The 19,981-nt window shown below is 43.6% G+C and overlaps 1 protein-coding gene across 1 annotated transcript in view; it reads right to left on the bottom strand.

Moving 5' to 3' along the window:
• Positions 1-19,981, bottom strand: part of cfap53 (cilia and flagella associated protein 53) — a 60,978-nt gene that overhangs the window by 18,816 nt on the left and 22,181 nt on the right. The window contains exons 3-5 of the mRNA XM_067989016.1: positions 11,846-12,019; positions 5,528-5,831; positions 1,637-1,855 (exon numbers count right to left, since the gene is read on the bottom strand). Coding sequence (XP_067845117.1) covers positions 1,637-1,855; positions 5,528-5,831; positions 11,846-12,019 — 697 coding nt within the window. The remainder of the gene's footprint in view (positions 1-1,636; positions 1,856-5,527; positions 5,832-11,845; positions 12,020-19,981) is intronic.

The following is a 19,981-nucleotide window of genomic DNA, read 5'->3' on the forward strand; positions in this document are numbered from 1 at the left end:
AGCCAGCTGAGCCACACTGCCCCAGCAGCCACCAAGTTGTTGCTGTCTGTGGACAGATCGTCTCAGGCTCGAGCTGCTAGAAGTCATTGACCACAACCATCTCAAGAGCCCTCATTTGAGCCTCAGCAACCTTCAACCTCCTATCCTGCAGCCACTGGGGAAGCACCTCATAGGAACACTACAGTAAGTAACAGAGCGCTTCAGACAGGCACTAGGGGCTCACACCAAGGTGATAATTAGTATGTGGCATTACAATTATAACTGTTCTTGAAATCTTTGTGTGCAATGAGTATTCCTGTAGTAGTTGGTGACTCTGTAATAATGAGTTGACATGAATATCAATGTTGATCTTTGGGTGGATGCAGTTCATTTGAGCGCCAAAGACTAGGAGAGATTTTGCCATTTTCCGATTATAAATTCCTACATCCAAACTTGTAATAGAAACTGCCTATGTAAACTTATCATGCTGTAATTACAATGTCCTGCTATTGGTGGCACTGTAGCTCCTCAGTTTTGCATCACCCATTTCCTCAGACTGTACTGCTGAGGCAGTCCAATGTCAACTCTACTTCTCTGCTTCCCAAATATCTTATTAAACATTTTACCTCTATGCACCCTGGTCCAATTATCCCTGCTCTCTAATGCTGCTTCACCTGAAGGCTACACTGGTCTTAATTCCCTGTATGCAATGCCACAGGTGATGGGCCAGTATTATAAACAATGTGCCTTGCATGAATCCAGAAGCAGGGAATACCATCTCACAAAGTTCACTGTATATGAGGGCAAAGTGCCATAGCAAAAAGTAAATGAATGCAAATAGTGCCATTTGCTGTCAGGTCTGCTACTTGTTTTCTGGCCACAGGTGAGCCAAGCTCCCAGCCTACTCATATATACCAATAATGTGATTTTTACATTCCTGGCCTATATGGACTTTCTCCTAACATTAGGGATATTCTGTGGCTAGAATAGGGAAGTTATGGACAAGACTCTATAGTAATTGCACATGTGTAACATCCTGAATATTCATTTAACTTCAAGTCATGCTTACGATTTTTGAGCAACTAGACATCTGCAAACCCATTGCATGCACATATTCTGGTGATGCTAAATCTATCCTGGCATATAAAGGGGACAAATTTGGCACGACAAGAATTAGATTCTATTATGAAACTGATTCTGTTGGAAGATATCTGTAATATAGGACCTGAGCATAATCTAGGCTAATATCTCTGTGCATTACTGAGGGAGTACTGCATTGCCAAAGGTGTCCTCTTTGAGATGAAATGTTAAACAAAGGTCTCATCTGCTTGTTTTAGTGTTTGAGGCAGATATTAAAGATTCCATGACACTCTCAAAGAAAAACAGAAAATTCTCTTGGTCTCCTGACCAACATTGCTCCCTCAGCCAATACCATAAAAAGCAGATGAACTGGTTATTCATCCCACTGCTGTTGTGGGACCTTACTGTACATAAATTGGTGTCTGCAGTTTCTTACATTAAAAGAGTGACTGCATTTATCAATAATTAATTGGTTGAGAAGCACTTTGGGTGTCATGAGGACATGATAAGGTACTATAGACATACAAACTATTGCTTTCTATAAATAATGGGATACAAGATGAATCAGCTCTATTACCTTTCTCTGCATCTGGTCCTTGGTATCATCAGCACTTTCCTTCAATGCTTGCTCCCTTATCTTTGTATCAAGTGCCCGCTCCTCCTCCTGCTCTTTCGCCAATCGTTTTGCCTTCAGCTCCATTGACTTGTTCATAGCATCACGGAATTTCTTCTGTTTCTGAGCCTTCTCTCTCTCAAGCCGTTCATCTTCCAACTTTGAAAGACGTTGCTTTTCTTTCTGTGACAAGTATACCACACCAATAAGAGAGATTACTGAGCTCTAAGATTTTCTTTGCTTTTAGACATTCTTAAGAATCTTTGAAAAAACGTAAAGACATTGAGGCCAAATTCACTCAGCTGGTTGAGTAGATTTCCACCGTAACTTCAATGGAACGGGGTGATAAAAGGCCAGGACCTGGATACACCAGGCGCCAACTTGTTTTGGAAGTCCCAGTCAGACTTGTAAGGGGCGGAGACTCTGGCTGCCCATTACAAGGCCAGCCATGTCAAAGGGGATGGGGCCGGGGTGGGGAATCCCTATGCTGGGAATTCCTGCTTCCCTGGCCTATAAGAAACCCAACATAAGATTGGAGGCCAGTACGCCTACTGAGCTGTATCCGTCTCTAGAAGGGCGGAAGGGAAGCATCTAGGGAAGCATCCTGGACTCCCGAAGATGCTTTTTTTAAAAAAATGTTAGGATTTAAAAAAAAATTCATTCATGGTATGTTGGCGTCGCTAGCAAGGCCAGAGTTTATTGCCCATCCCTAATTGCCCTTGAGAAGATGGTGGTGAGCCGCCTTCTTGAACTGCTGAAGTCCGTGTGGTGAAGATACTCCGAGAGTGCTGTTGGGTAGGAAGTTCCAGGATTTTGACCCAGCGACGATGAAGGAACGATGATATATTTCCAAGTCAGGATGGTGTGTGACTTGGAGGGGAACATGCAGGTGGTGTTGTTCCCATGCGCCTGCTGCCCTAATCCTTCTAGGTGGTAGATGTCGCGGGTTTGGGAGATGCTGTCGAAGAAGCCTTGGCAAGTTGCTGCAGTGCCTCTTGTAGATGGTACACACTGCGAAGGTGTGCCAATGGTGGAGGGAGTGAATGTTTAGGGTGGTGGATGGGGTGCCAATCAAGCGGGCTGCTTTGTCACGGATGGTGTCAAGCTTCTTGAGTGTTATTGGAGCTGTACTAATCCGGGCAAGTGGAGAGTATTCCATTACATTCCTGACTTGTGCCTTATAGATGGTGGAAAGGCTTTGGGGAGTCAGGAGGCGAGTCACTCGCCGCAGAATATCCAGCCTCTGACCTGCTCTTGTGGCCACAGTATTTATATGGCTGGTCCAGTTAAGTTTCTGGTCAATGGTGACCCCCAGGATGTTGATTGTGGGGGATTCGGTGATGGTAATGCTGTTGAATGTCAAGGGGAGGTGGTTAGACTCTCTCTTGTTGGAGATGGTCATTGCCTGGAACTTATCTGGCGCGAATGTTACTTGCCACTTATGAGCCCAAGCCTGGATGTTGTCCACGTCTTGCTGCATGCAGGCACGGACTACTTCATTATCTGAGGGGTTGCGAATGGAACTGAACACTGTGCAATCATCAGTGAACATTCCCACTTCTGACCTTATGATGCAGGGGAGGTCATTGGTGAAGCAGCTGAAGATGGTTAGGCCCAAGACACCACCCTGAGGAGCTCCTGCAGCAATGTTCTGGATGATTGGCCTCCAACAACCACTTCCTTTGTGTTAGGTATGACTCCAACCACTGGAGAGTTTTCCCCCTGATTCCTGTCGGCTTCAATTTTACTAGGGCTCCTTGATGCCACACTCTGTCAAATGCTGCCTTGATGTCAAGGGCAGTCACTCTCACCTCACTTCTGGAATTCAGCTCTTTTGACCATGTTTGGACCAAGGCTGTGATGAGGTCTGGTGTCGAGTGGTCCTGGTGGAACCCAAACTGAGCATTGGTGAGCAGATTATTGGTGAATAAGTACCGCTTGATAGCACTATCGACGACACCTTCCATCACTTTGCTGATGATTGAGAGTAGACTGATGGGGCGGTAAGTGAATGGATTGGATTTGTCCTGCTTTTTGTGGATCGGTGGGGGGCGGGGTGGGGGGGGGGGCGTTGGAGGGCAATGAATGGGAAACTTGGACACTAACCCCACAAACACCAGCTGGTGGTCACTAGTACACACGATCCAAGCAATAATGCCGGAACTGCAGCCCAAGCATTTTCAGGGCCATTATTTTAGAAATTACCCTTTATTGTAAGCTTGTTTATTCTCCTAGAAGAAAACCATTAGCAGCCTTTCTCCTATAATGATACCTTGAAGAAACAAATATCACGGAATTCCTTCTGTTCAAACAACCTGAATTTCACACTCTATGAAACTTGTCTGATCGGTTCACCCACTAGAGTGTCGTGCCCAGATTTTCCACTTCAGCCGCATGTTCTACTGGTGTTCTACTGGGAACAAAGATGGACAGGAATCTGTTCTGCTGAAACTCTGCCCATTTTGTGCCGCAGCATATTTCTGGTGGCAGGGACCAGAGAAGCTAGGAGTGCCCACCTCAAACAGGTGGGTGCTTCATTTACATATTAATTTGAGAAATAAGTGTAAATTAGAATGGGTGAATTCAATGTCAAATCAGGTACAGAAAGAGAAATAAAGAGAAGGAAAGAAAGATCGGATTAAGAGAGAGAGAAAAAAGACAGAAAGGAAAAGTAAAAAAAATTTAAATGTTAAATTTTACATTTTTAAAATCTTCAACAACAATTAAAACCTGAAGGAATGAGATTCCACACTTGTAATAGTTAATTTTCAGTGTCAGAGAGGTTGATCGGCAAAATTAACACTCATCACGTCATTAAAAGGGTACTTAGACTGTAATGGACAAGACCTAACTTTCTGTGGCGAGTTTAGTTCATATCTACCGTGCAAATACAGCAACTTCACGCGATTCGATGCATGTCAATGGTGAGTCAGACAGCGAGATGCTATTTTCGTGAAGCTAACGGCGGAGCGGCGCAACTCGGACAGCAACTTTTGAAAATTTGAGTTTAACTGTACATCTGCCACTCACTAGATGTTGCTGTACCATTTGCGCATAAATAACAGCAATCGTCGTTAACCTCACCGTTATTTTGTTAGCAAAATCTAGGCCTATAGTATACTCCATGCACCAATCAAATCGGTATGTGAAGCTGTGCAAATGAGCTAATCTCAGACCAGTGGCTGCAAACAGTGCACTTCTGTTTGAGTCTGTCTAAAATTTGTCATTAACTATTCCAATCTAAACTGCAGCAATATTGGAAAATCTAGTTTTTGGACTACAGTTTCAGGAAACCAGAGTTTAAAATCCCAGTTTCAAATGATATTCACATTCAGGCTTCTCTGGGAGGCAGAGTGTTGCCAGTCTGAGCTTCTTGCCTTGGAGTTGGAAGGAGATTAAAACCTCTTACAAGTCGTCTCTTCTCAGCACTCAAGTGCACCTCTTTCTCACAATAGTGAACCTCTCCCACAGTCAAATAGCCTGCCAACTCTCCAACAAGGCTCACACTTGAATAATGGCTACCAAGGTGAGGTAACAAAGTTCACCCAACATCCATGGAACCATATCCAGCAAGGATTCACCGACCTAGAAATTCGGCCGCGAAGACATCTTGAGCCTCCAATATAATGGGCCTCACCATTCAGGTGCAGGGACTATACTCTGCAACCCCACACGCCCAAACTGAATTTCTAGGCCACCATCTTTGAGGGAAAAAAAACTGACATGGGGAACAAGAAAAAATAAATTAAAGAATTGTAGGCGACATTAATATGCAGTTTGTTGAGCTGACAGCAAGACCAAAAATAAGGAAAAACACATGCAACTCTGCCCAGTCATTTGATATTCTTTTCCTACCATCAACTGTGCCTCTTCTTGTTTCAGCCGCTTCTCTTCCATGCGTTTAGCGTTCGATTCTGCCATTTGCTCCTGTTGAGCAGCCAGAACTTCTTGGTTTTTCTCTTTTTGCTCTTGCGTTTCTTTTTCTATCCTCGCTTCTTTGGCAAGCCGGTCCTTCTCCCACAACTCATCAAAGATCTTTTCTTCATCCTCCTCCCGCTTCTGCAGCTTCTGCTTGAACTCTATTTGTGCCTTCCTGTCCTTGATCAACTCCATCTCTCGCTGATGATATAGCTTTGACTGTAGCTCCTCACACTGCTCCCTAAAATATATACAGAAATCAGTCACAGGTGGAGTGGCAGGAATGTTATAATGATACAATCTAAACTATCTGATATAAATGACTTGGTATGGTCGTGTAGTGGTTATGTTATTGGACTAGTGAAGAATTTTGAACTTTTCAATATGGATTTTTAATACTTGTTTTTAAAAGACCAAAATAATGGACTTCAAACTCTCGATTACTTGGGATTGTCAACTGGAGCAAAATCAGAATGCTGGTAAATTCAGCCACTGACACGTCCCACAAAGGATCATGGATATGATTGCTACAATATTGGCAGGATGTTATTTTGCTGAGTCAGTGGACAGGATAGAATCATAGAATCATAGAAGTTTACAATATGGAAACAGGTCCTTCGGCCCAACATGTCCATGTCGCCCAGTTTATACCACTAAGCTAGTCCCAATTGCCTGCACTTGGCCCATATCCCTCTATACCCATCTTACCCATGTAACTGTCCAAATGCTTCTTAAAAGACAAAATTGTACCCGCCTCTACTACTGCCTCTGGCAGCTCGTTCCAGACACTCACCACCCTCTGAGTGAAAAAATTGCCCCTCTGGACCCTTTTGTATCTCTCCCCTCTCACCTTAAATCTATGCCCCCTCGTTATAGACTCCCCTACCTTTGGGAAAAGATTTTGACTATCGACCTTATCAATGCCCCTCATCATTTTATAGACTTCTATAAGATCACCCCTAAACCTCCTACTCTCCAGGGAAAAAAGTCTCAGTCTATCCAACCTCTCCCTATAAGTCAAACCATCAAGTCTCGGTAGCATCCTAGTAAATCTTTTCTGCACTCTTTCTAGTTTAATAATATCCTTTCTATAATAGGGTGACCAGAACTGTACACAGTATTCCAAGTGTGGCCTTACTAATGTCTTGTACAACTTCAACAAGACATCCCAACTCCTGTATTCAGTGTTCTGACCAATGAAACCAAGCAAGCCGAATGCCTTCTTCACCACCCTATCCACCTGTGACTCCACTTTCAAGCAGCTATGAACCTGTACTCCTAGATCTCTTTGTTCTATAACTCTCCCCAACGCCCTACCATTAACGGAGTAGGTCCTGGCCCGATTCAATCTACCAAAATGCATCACCTCACATTTATCTAAATTAAACTCCATCTGCCATTCATCGGCCCACTGGCCCAATTTATCAAGATCCCGTTGCAATCCTAGATAACCTTCTTCACTGTCCACAATGCCACCAATCTTGGTGTCATCTGCAAACTTACTGACCATGCCTCCTAAGTTCTCATCCAAATCATTAATATAAATAACAAATAACAGCGGACCCAGCACCGATCCCTGAGGCACACCACTGGTCACAGGCCTCCAGTTTGAAAAACAACCCTCTACAACCACCCTCTGTCTTCTGTCGTCAATCCAATTTTGTATCCAATTGGCTACCTCACCTTAGATCCCGTGAGATTTAACCTTATGTAACAACCGGCCATGCGGTACCTTGTCAAAGGCTTTGCTAAAAAGGATGTGTCAGCAAGACTGACCTTGGTAAAAAGAAACAATGCTAACAGTTGCAGAGATAAGGAAGCAAGGCATGCTCATCTGATAAGAGATTCTTTAGTGTTAAGAGTACCAAAACTACCCATATTTGGTATAGGACCATAGGAACAGGAGTAGGCCATTCAGCCCCTTGTGCCTGCTCCGCCATTTGATAAGACCATGGCTGATCTGTGATCTAACTCCATATACCTGCCTTTGGCCCATATCCCTTAATACCTTTGGTTGCCAAAAAGCTTTCTATCTCACATTTAAATTTAGCAATTGAGTTAGTATCAATTGCTGTTTGTGGAAGAGAGTTCCAAACTTCTACCACCCTTTGTGTGTAGAAATGTTTTCTAATCTCACTCCTGAAAGGTCTGGCTCTAATTTTTAGACTGTGCCCCCTACTCCTAAAAATCCCCAACCAGCGGAAATAGTTTCTCTCTATCCACCCTATTTGTTCCCCTTAATATCTTATGAACTTCGATCAGATCACCCCTTAACCTTCTAACCTCGAGAGAATACAACCCCAATTTCTCTCCTCGTAACTTAACCCTTGAAGTCCAGGTATCATTCTAGTAAACCTACGCTGCACTCCCTCCAAGGCCAATATGTCCTTCCGAAGGTGCGGTGCCCAGAACTGCTCACAGTACTCCTGGTGCGGTCTAACCAGGGTTTTGTATAGCTGCAGCATAACTTCTGCCCCCTTGTACTCTAGTCCTCTCCATTAGCCTTATTGATTATTTTCTGCACCCGTTCATGACACTTCAATGATCTATTTACCTGAACCCCTAAGTCCCTTTGGACATCCACTGTTTTTAACTTTTTACCGTTTAGAAAGTACCCTGTTCTATCCTTTTTTGATCCAAAGTGGATGACCTCACATTTGTCTACATTGAATTCCATTTGCCACAGTTTTGCCCATTCACCTAATCTATCAATATCACTTCGTAATTTTATGTTTTCATCTACACTGCTTACAATGCCACCAATCTTTGTGTCATTGGCAAACTTAGATATGAGACTTTCTATGCCTTCATCTAAGTCGTTAATAAATATTGTGAATAATTGAGGCCCCAAGACAGATCCCTGCAGGACTCCACTAGTCACATCCTGCCAATGCGAGTACTTACCCATTATCCCTACTCTCTGTCGCCTTTCGCTCAGCCAACTTCCTAACCAACTTCTTAACCAACTCACACTTAAAAAGCAGAGTGACATGTGCAATTTTCCAATCTAGAGGGACAGTTCCTGAATCGAATGATGAAGTACTTTTCCCTCAATTCCATGGGCTTCTATCTTAGCTAACAGTCTCTTATGTGGGACCTTATCAAATGCCTTCTGGAAGTCCATATAAATAACATCCAGTGACATTCCCCTGTCCACTACTTAGTCACCTCTTCAAAAAATTCGATCAGATTTGTCAGGCACGACCTACCTTTCACAAATCCATGCTGGCTCTCTCTGATTAACTGAAAATTCGTGAAGTGTTCAGTCACCCTATCCTTAATTACAGACTCCAGCATTTTCCCCACAACAGATGTTAGGCTAACTGGTCTATAATTCCCTGGTTTCCCTCTCTCTCCTTTCTTAAAAAGCAGAGTGACATGTGCAATTTTCCAATCTAGAGGGACAGTTCCTGAATCGAATGATGGTTAAACAGCAGATTTTGAAGAGAAATACATATAAAACAGCCCATTCTACAAGAGTTTTCAGGAGAACTACGTGTGATGTCAGGACAAGATAACGTAGGAGCGGAGCCTTCTTATTCTCCCAAGAACAAAGAATTTGATCAATTCTTTGTCTTGAGTTGCACTTGCTAGAAAAGGGTTGTATGAGAAGCTACTACTTTCTTTCTGGTAAAAACTTGTTGTGTCTGTATGTCAAATTAAATTCTTTAAAGTTAGAAAATAACTACAGCGTCTTGCTTGATCCTCGACCTTTTGTATTCTAAACAAGAGAGAAAAGAAATCCTGCACTAGTAATCCACAGGCCTGGACTAATAATCTAGAGAATGTGAGTTCAAATCCCTCCATGTCAGTTTGAGAATTTGAATTCAGCTTTAAAAATCTGAAAATGAAAGCTGGTGTCAATGAAAGTGACTGTGAAACTACCAGATTGTCATAAAAACTAATGGGGTAGAAATTCGTCCTGATAATGCAAAACGGCAGTTATATACCCCCCTCGAGATTCATTTCCATTTAAGTCACCAGACGGAAGATGCAATACCGCCCATTTTGCACTACTGCCCGAGACAAATTTCTCCCTCTATGTCTTTCATGGAAGGAAACCTGGTCTGACCCATACATTATTCCAATCCCACGCCAATGATGGCCGGCAGCAGCCCGTGGTTTTAATGTGGAGCCATGCGGAGCAACACTCGTGCACCTCCCAGCTCCACAGTTAGCAAAGTATTTTGTTACAAGCTTATGGTTTTTCCTGGCGGGCTGCAGCAGTCCCTTTAAGGACCGCTGGTTAGGCCGCATGTGGATCTGGTTTTCAGAGCAACCCAATTTTGCACATGGGGCCTCAAACAGGCGTTAGGCCCCTTATTTGCAAATAAGGGACCTGATGCCTGTTTCAAGTGCGGGCCCTGTACACCTTTTTGTTGCCTATATCAATACGTCTGTCAAGAGAACGAGTTCAAATCCGAGCACTTACACCTTGTAATGAGCACTCGCTTCCTGCCAGCCACATTGGAAGCTTATGCGCCCGTTTAGCGCCCGAAAAACGGGTGCAGCACCATATACTATTTAGCATACTACTTAGTATCTAGTATACAGCATACTACTTAATTTGTGTTTCTTTCCTCCATGCTTCTCATTCAGGCAGATTAATACCTTAATGTACTTTGATGGTGCATAATTTAAGGGAGTTTATGTCTGGAATGTAATTAAGTTGTTTATTTCACACTTCCTGGTCAGATTGTATAAAAAATAGAATCTGGCACAAAGAAATTGTCCTATTAATGATGTAGCTGCTATTTAACACAATTCCTGATGCCATTAATGACTGGGGAAGCTTTGTGGCACCATTTTGTTCTGTTTGTGCATGCATTGCACATATGCCTAACCCCCATCCCCTTGTTTTTTTAATGCACAGCTGTCAGAATGAATGACAAGCCAAGGAGTTACAGAAAGTGGAAAGATATAGCCTTGAATTTACCAGCTCCTTACTTTATGACTGATTTTGACCAGATTTATTACATAAAACCAACCTGCAGAGGTGTGTTTGCATTGTGCATTCTGGAAAATATATACTGCTATCTCATTTATACTGGCAATTGGAGGAAGAACACTGAACTCTTCAGCCAGGTGGAGATTTTCTATTCAATCAAATGCTTTTTTCTAGTTTACACATTTTTAAATTCACAAACTAAGATAAAAGGACCAAGGTCCACAATGCATGACACCAAGATTGAATAGGGTAGAAAAGGTGAGCAAAATCAGTTTAGAAATGATTTGGTGATGCAGACTTGGATTTCAAAATTTGGAGTTTAGCAGAACAAGACAGGAAAGTTTATAGGAGCAATGATCATCGCAAAAGTAATAAAAGAGAGGAAATGATAAAGGAGAGGAGTTGGAGGCTAGAGGTGAAAGAAGAATCAGTTATCAGACAAAAATCTTTTTTCTGGCATCTAGTCTAGAAATCTGAAAGAACTGCTAGAAGAGATCTCCCCAGATATGTGACCTGTTCTTGGGCTATTTAAAAGGCAACATTTGAAAATAAAATATCCTACTAATATGCCTCTAGCAATGCAACAATGGTGACGATAATACGATAGTGGGCATCCATGTGTTGAAGCAACTTGGGCAACTGCTCCCCAAAGAATTGGGCACGGAAGCCTGAGGAACATGCCAAACGTGCTCATCATACTCCAATGTGGGCAGCGGGCAAAAAAGAGGCTGGAAGCCAGTGCACTAGTTGTGTGTGAAGCTTTCTAGGCCACTGAGTTGTAGTAAAATGAGGCATACACCCTATCAGTGCTCCCGCCACATAGCGCACATTTGGAATGGGCATTGAAGGGGAGGTCACCTGTAAATATTTTTAAAATTTGGGCACCTCTGCCTTTGTGCCTCCCTTGCACCAGTGCACCCTCATTGCATCTCTCCCTCTGGCCAGTAAAGCACCCAGTGCACAACCCTTCACTGGCTGCTGGTGCCCCACATTGCAGCCCTGGTGCTTCTGGCATAAGGGGCGTGTCCAGAGCAACAGTAAAATATGGAATGATCTCACTTTATCCAACAAACTCAGTTTAGATGCATACAGAGCAACTGCAGTGCCCCCACCATTAGGCAGGTACTCGGCTGCATTAATAACCCCAATAAGTTACACAAGTTATTTCACTGAGGCTCAGCATTCTCATTTGTCCTATTCTCTTCATTTCATTCCATTTTGTAATTGGGTTTTTGAGGTTGCACACAACCTGCTTTGAAAAAATAAGGATGAATTACTCAGTCCCAAAGCACAATATAAAATGTTACCTGAACTGCTGATCAAGTTTTTCTGCAACCAGTTTTTGTCGGTCCTGTTCCCTTCTTATCTTCATGTCTCTTACTTGCTGCCTCATTTTTGCTTGTCGCTCTAAAAGCGTTTCCCCCAAAGAGGCCAGCTGGTTCATGTATTCCTTCTCTTCAGCTTCCAGAAGCTCCCGCAGCCTCAAATGATTGAAACAAAATTACATTTAAGGGCAGTTATTGACCATTATATGTGCCATTAAAAAGAGATTCCACAAAAAGAAATATGTATCGATTAATGAAGAGCTTTACATCCATATATAGCCTACTACTGATAATTCGAAGTCATTTTTTGTGGAGAGTTTACAGAGATAAGGAGGAACAAGGCCACGAAGGGATGAGAATTTTAAATTGGAGAATGTAGGTCAGCAAGCACAAGAGTGATGGTGAGTGGGACTTGTTGCGAGATAGAATACGAGCAGCAGAGTTTTGGATGAGCTGCAGTTTATAGAGTATAGAAGGTTGGAGGCTGGTCAGGAGAGCATTGGAAAAATTGAGTCTGGTGGTGACAAAGCTAGGGGTGCTGAGGCAGGGGAAGATATAAGCAATGTTATGGATGTGAATATCGGTGATATTTATGATGGTGAGGATATGGGGTTGGAAGCTCCGCTTCGGTTGAATACGACATCAAGGTTGTGAACAAGCTGGTTCAATGTGAGACAATGGCCAGGGAGCGGGATGGAATCGGTAGCAAGGGTATGGAGTTTGTGATGGGGGCTGGAGCTTCGATCTTTTCAATGTTTAAGTGCAGGAAATTGCAGCTCATCCATGACTAGTTTTTGGGCAAGCAATCTGACAACACAGAGTTAGTGGAAGGGTCGAGAGAGGTGTTGGAGAGGTAGAGCTGAGTGTTTTGAGCATAGATGTGGAAGCTAATCCCATGTCTGTGGATGTTGTCACCAAGAGGCAGCATGTAGATGAAGAAGAGGAGGGGGCCAAGGATAGATCCTTGGGGCACTCCAGAGATAAATAGTAAGAAAAGCCCTTGCCGAAGGTGCTCTGGCTACGAATGGATAGGTAAGAGTGGAACTAAGCGAGGGCAGTTCCAGTAAGCTGGTTAACAGAAGAGAGGCGTTGGAGGAAGATGGTGTGGTCGACAGTGTCAAAACTGCAGTAAGATGGAGGAGCACCAAAAGGGCAAGGAGGACCAGGCAGGTAGTGCAGGAGTCCCCTGAGTGCATCTCACTCTCCCACCAGTATTCAGTTGCAGAGTGCAGCCAGAGCCAAGTCCACAGCACCATGGATGGCTCAGCTGTACGGGGGGAGGGGGGAGCAGAAAGGTCAGGAGAGCAATAGTGATAAGGGATTCAATAATTAAGGGAACAGACAGGCGTTCCTGCGGCCGCAGACGTGATTCCAAGATGGTATGTTGCCTCCCTGGGGCCAGGGTCAAGGATGACACTGAGCAGCTGCAGAACATTCTGGGGAGGAGGGGTGGGGGCGCCGGGGCGGGAGGGTGAACAACCAGAGGTCATGGTCCATATTGGTACCAATGACATAGGTAGAAAGAGGGATGATTTTAAGGAGTTAGGAAAGAGATTAAGAAGCAGGACCTCAAAGGTAGTAATCTCTGGATTACTCCCGGTGCCACGCGCTAGTGAGTATAGAAATAGGAGGATAGAGCAGATGAATGCGTGGCTGGAGAGATGGTACAGGAGGGAGGGCTTTAGATTCCTGGAGCATTGGGACCAGTTCTAGGGAAGGTGGGATCTGTACGCACCGGACAGGTTGCACCTCAACGGAGCTGAGACCAATGTCCTCACAGGGAGGGTCACTAGTGCTGTGGGTGGAGGGGGGGGGCGGGGGGTTTAAACTAATTTGGCAGGGGGGTGGGCACCAGGATGTAGCATTGGAAAGGAGAAACAAGGGGCACAAAAGATCAGGGGAGAAAGATAGCACTAGAGCAAGTAATAGTCCAGTATTAGGTGGGATCAGAAAAAGAGAGAGTACAAGAAAGTCTAGGACTGGTTTGAAGTGCAGGTGTGTAAACACACGAAGCATGGTAAACAAGGTTGGTGAGCTGCAGGCACAAATAGCCACATGGGAATACAATGTCGTGGCGATAACTGAGACCTGGCTCAAGAAAGGGCAGGATTGGGTATTAAATATTCCTGGATACAAGGTGTTCAGGAAAGATAGGGAAGGAAAGAAAGGAGTAGGGGGGTGGCAGTATTGATTAAGGAGAATATTGCAGTACTGGAGAGAGAGGATGTCCTGGAGGGGTCAAGGACAGAATCTATTTGGTTAGAGTTAAGAAATAAAACAGGTGCCATTGCACTACTGGGGGTATTCTATAGGCCACCAACTAGTGGAAAGGATGTAGAGGAGGAAATTTGCAGGGAAATTACAGAGCGGTGCAAAAGCTATAGAGTAGTGATAACTGAAGACTTCAACCATCCTAATATGGACTGGGAATAACAATAATAATAATAATAATAAGGGGGAGGAATTTTTGAAATGTGTTCAGGATAACTTTCTTAACCAGTACATTTCCAGCCCAACGGGGAAGGAGGCATTGCTGGACTTGGTTCTAGGGAATGAGGCGGGCCAAGTGGAGCAAGTGACAGTGGGGGAGCATTTAGGGAGCAGCGATCATAGTATCATAAGGTTCAGAATAGCTATGGAAAAGGACACGGACCACTCTAAAGTAAAAATACTCAATTGGAGGAGGGCCAATTTCAATGGGATGAGAACAGATCTGTCCGGGTAAAATGAAATCAAAGATTGGCAGGCAAAATTGTAATTGAACAGTGGGCGGCCTTTAAAGAGGAGGTGGTTTGGGTACAGTCTAGGCACATTCCCACGAGGCAGAAAGGTAGGGCAACTAAAGCCAGAGCTCCCTGGATGACAAAAGAGATAGTGAGTAAGATGAAATGGAAAAAAGGGGTGCATGACAGATAACACAAGTGAGAACCAGGCAGAATATAGGAAGTTCAGAGGGGAAATGAAAAAGGAAATAAGAGGAGCAAAGAAAGAGTATGAGAATAGACTGGTAGCCAACATAAAAGGGATTCCAAAAGTCTTCTACAGACATGTAAACAATGGAGGCAGAGGGCATGGCCTAGGGACTAAATGAGTACTTTGCATCTGTCTTTACCAAGGAAGAAGATGCTGCCAGAGTCTCAGTAAAGGAAGATATAGTTGAGATACTGGATGGACTAAAAATTGATAAAGAAGAGGTACTTGAAAGGCTAGCTGTACTTAAAGTAGATAAGTCACCAGGTCCGGATGGGATGCATCCTAGGTTGCTGAGGGAAGTAAGGGTGGAAAATGCGAAGGTACTGGCCAAAATCTTCCAAACATCTGTAGGTACGGGGTGGTGCCAGAGGACTGGAGAATTGCAAATGTTACACTCTTGTTCAAAAAAGGGTGTAAGGATGAACCCGGCAACTATAGACCAGTCAGTTTAACCTCAGTGGCGGGAAAACTTTTAGAAACAATAATCCGGACAGAATTAACAGTCACTTGGATGAGTGTGGATTGATTAGGGAAAGCCAGCATGGATTTGTTAAAGGCAAATCGTGTTTAACTAACCTGATAGTTTTTTGATGAGGTAACAGAGAGGGTAGATGAGGGCAATGCAGTTGATGTAGTGCATATGGACTTTCAAAAGGTGTTTGATAAAGTGCCACATGGTAGGCTTATCATCAAGATTGCGGCCCGTGGAATAAAGGAGGCAGTAGCAACATGGATACAGAATTGGCTAAGGGACAGGAAACAAAGAGTAGTGGTGAATGGTTGTTTTTCGGACTGGAGGGAGATGTACAGTGGTGTTCCCCAGGGATCGGTACTAGGACCACTGCTTTTCTTGATATCTATTAATGACTTGGACTTGGGTGTACAGGACACAATTTCAAAATTTACAGATGACACAAAACTTGGAAGGGTAGTAAACTGTGAGGAGGATAGTTATAGACTTCAAGAGGATATAGACAGGCTGGTGGCATGGGAGGACACGTGGCAGATGAAATTTAACACAGAAAAATGCGAAGAAACACATTTCGATAGGAAGAATGAGGAGAGGCAATATAAACTGGAGGGCACAACTCTAAAAGGGGTACAGGAACAGAGAGATCTGGGGGTATATGTACACAAATCATTGAAGTTGGCAGGGCAGGTTGAGAAAGTGGTTAAAAAAGCATACGGGATCCTGGGCTTTATAAATGGAGGCATAAAGTATAAAAGTATGGAAGTCATGATGAACATTTATAAAACACTGGTTCGGCCACAACTGGAGTATTTGCGTCCAGTTCTGGGCACCGTACTTTAGGAATGGTGTGACGACCTTAGAGAAGGTGCATAAGAGATTTACTAGAATGATTCCAGGGATGAGGGACTTTAGTATGTGGATAGACTGGAGAAGCTGGGGTTGCTCTCCTTGGAACAGAGACGGTTGCGAGGAGATTTGATAGAGGTATTCAAAATCATGAACAGTCTAGACAGAGTAGATAGAGAGAAACTGTTCCCATTGGCGGAAGGGTCAAGAAGCAGAGGACATAGAATTAAGGTGATTGGCAAAAGAATCAAAGGTGACGTGAGGAAAAACTTTTTCACACAGCGAATGCTTAGGATCTGGAATGCACTGCCCAAGGGGGTGGAGGAGGCAGATTCAATCATGGCCTACAAAAGGGAACTGGATGAGTACTTGAAAGGAAAAAATTTGCAGGGCTACGGGATAGGGCAGGGGAGAGGGACCAGCTGGATTGCTCTTGCCTAGAGTCGGCGCGGACTCGATCGGCCGAATGGCCTCCTTCTGTGCTGTAACCTTTCTAAGATTCTAACCTATCTAGGGAAAATGCACCATGGTCACAGTCAAAGAGGATGCCATTTGTGACTTTGATGAAGGCTGTCCCAGTGCTGAGGAAGGGGGGGGAAATCTGATTGGAGAGATTCAAATATGGAGTTGTGGGAAAGATGAGCGTGGTCAACACGTCCAAGCAATGTAGATAACATGGAAAGTAAGAAGTTATTGCGAAAAAATTTGAATTATCAGATAATTTGAATTTAGGGAGTTTAGATTAAGAGGAGTAGGCTGTACAATAATTCAATTTAGGTTGATTATTGAGTATATTGCACTGCCATTTCATTCAACTTGTGTGACAGACTGCCTTCTTTACCAACTCAATATAGCATCAGTTTGAAGAAGTTGGCCAAGTTTTGCTTTACTTGTATGCTGCTGTATCTCCTGCCACAATCACTTCTTTACCCAGAGAGTGTTTAGAATGTGGGACTTGCTACCACAAGGAGTAGTTGAGGTGAATAGCAAAGATTAATTTAAGGGGAAGCTAAACACATGAGGGAGAAAGGAACAGAAGGTTATGCTGATAGGGTTAGATGAAGCAGGGTGGAAGGAGGCTTGTGTGGAGCATAAACACTGACATGGACCAGTTAGGCCGAATGGCCTGTTTCTGTGTTGTACATTCTAAGTAATTCTATGTAATAGTCAGCATATTAGTGCCCGTTACCTTCAAATTTTAAAGTGGTTTATAACTTGGAGCTGGGAAATTTGAACTGCCGAGATGGGATATGCTACCAGGAAAAGATGTGGAGATGCCGGTGATGGACTGACACTCGACTCATCGATCGACAGTTCCGACGGGCCACAGCAAAAAATCGCATAGACCTCCTCAGGAGACTAACACGGGACGCAACCAACAGAGTACCCTTTGTCGTCCAGTACTTCCCCGGAGCGGAGAAACTACGCCATGTTCTCCGCAGCCTTCAACATGTCATCAATGAGGACAAACACCTCGCTATGGCCATCCCCACACCTCCACTACTCGCCTTTAAACAGCCACCCAACCTCAAACAGACCATCGTTTGCAGCAAATTACCTAGCTTTCAAGAGAACAGCGTCCACAACACCACACAACCCTGCCACGGTAACCTCTGCAAGACATGCCAGATCATCGACACAGATACCACCATCACACGAGAGGACACCACCCACCAGGTGCATGGTTCATACTCCTGTGACTCGGCAAACGTTGTCTACCTCATACGTTGCAAGAAAGGATGCCCCAGAGCATGGTACATTGGCGAGACCATGCAGACGCTGTGACAACGGATGAACGGACACCGCGCAACAATCGCCAAACAGGAGGGTTCCCTCCCAGTCGGGGAACACTTCAGCAGTCATGGACATTCATCCACCAACCTTCGGGTAAGCGTACTCCAAGGCGGCCTTCGAGACACACGACAACGCAAAATCGTCGAGCAGAAATTGATAGCCAAGTTCCGCACCCATGAGGACGGCCTCAACCGGGATCTTGGGTTCATGTCGCGCTACACGTTACCCCACCAGCGAACAAATGTTATCTGTTTTTAATATAACGGGTCAGTTGCTGTCTTTTCTATGTTTCTACCTCTCTATCTCTGTTTTCTTTTTGTTTGTTGTTTTTTTTGGTGATTTGTATATTCTGAGACCTGGCAGGTAACACCTGTCTGTCTGCACACTGATTGCCTTGGCAACGGGCAGTTGAAAAAACTGTCTGTAATCACCAAGCATTGTTCTGTGAATTATAAATGCGATTTCATTTCGAGGATTTCATTTTCACATCGTTCACCTGACGAAGGAGGAAGCCTCCGAAAGCTTGTGAATTTAAAATAAAATTGCTGGACTATAACTTGGTGTTGTAAAATTGTTTACAACCAGGAAAAGGACAGCAGTCAAACTTGCATGCTCGACTTCTGCTGTTCTCAAGAATCTGTCTGCAGTAATATAGGTACCAGCGTATGGAATAATTGCCAAATACTACTAAATTTCAAGACAAATGATGGCTTCAAGCTAACAGCCAGGATGCTGATCTCCAAAAATGGAGCATGTGGTTAACATTTACGTGGCAGCATTCTAGTTAGTGATCCATGGCCCTGAAATGTCAGGTCTCCATGAAGTAACACCGGGCAAATTTAAAGAAGAATTTCTCCTATCATAATTTTTACTTTCCCCATTTTCTCTTCTCTCCTTAAGGTGAGGATACATGCTGCATTATAGTTCCATAAACACTAATAGAGTTATAGTACCTTCACAAGTGGTCATTCTTTGCAGCCAAACACAGCAACCAATTTGCACAAATTAAGTTCCCACAAACAGCAACAAGATAGACGATCAGTTAAACTGTTCATGGTGGTGTTGGTTGAAGGATTAATATTGGCCAGAATACAGGGAGAAATCCACTGCTCTTCTTCGAGTAGTGCCATAGGGTCTTATACAATCAGTTGAGAGGGCAGATGTGATTTTATGAACATAGTCCTCAGTTATTCTAGTGCATGGTATATAGTTGGTAAATGTAATGCATGGTATGATACTTCTCACTTAACCTGTCGATATCCCTTTGCATCCTTCTCACAGCTTACTTTCCCACCTAGCTTTGTATTGTCAGCAAACTTGGACACATTACACTTGATCCCTTCATCTAAGTCATTAATATAGATTGTAAATAACTGAGGCCCAAGCACCAATCCCTGTGGCACCCCACTAGTTACAACCTGCCAACCTGAAAATGACCCATTTATTCCTTCTCTGTTTTCTGTCCATTAACCAATCCTCAATTCATGCGAATATATTACCCCCAACCCCATGAGCCCAAATCTTGTGTAACAACCTCTTATGTGGCACCTTATCAAATGTCTTTTGAAAATCTAAATATACTACATCCACTGCTTCCCCCTTATCTACCCTGTTAGTTACACCCTCAAAAAACTTCAATATATTTGTCAAACACTATTTCAGTTTCATAAAACTATGTTGACTCTGCCTAATCATATTGTGATTTTCTCAGTGCCCTGTTACTACGTCCTTAATAATAAATTCTAGCATTTACCCTACTACTGATGTCAGGCTAACTAGTCTATAGTTCCCTGTTTTCTCTCTCCTATTTTACAAATATGTTCTCCTTGTACATTGCCTCATCGGTGAGAGCACATGTGGTAAATTGTGGGTACACTCTCCTCTACTAAAATTAAAATGATTGAACAGCAGATTTTGGGGAGCACACTCCCATTTTCCCCAATATGGGCAAAACTTTCCTCCTACAATAATGTTGTTCCTTTAAAATGTCCTGGGTACAGAATATTCATATTTCAAGGAGATTTTTCTTACAA

This window comes from Heptranchias perlo, chromosome 1, assembly GCF_035084215.1.
Source record: "Heptranchias perlo isolate sHepPer1 chromosome 1, sHepPer1.hap1, whole genome shotgun sequence".
NCBI classification, from domain to species: domain Eukaryota; kingdom Metazoa; phylum Chordata; class Chondrichthyes; order Hexanchiformes; family Hexanchidae; genus Heptranchias; species Heptranchias perlo.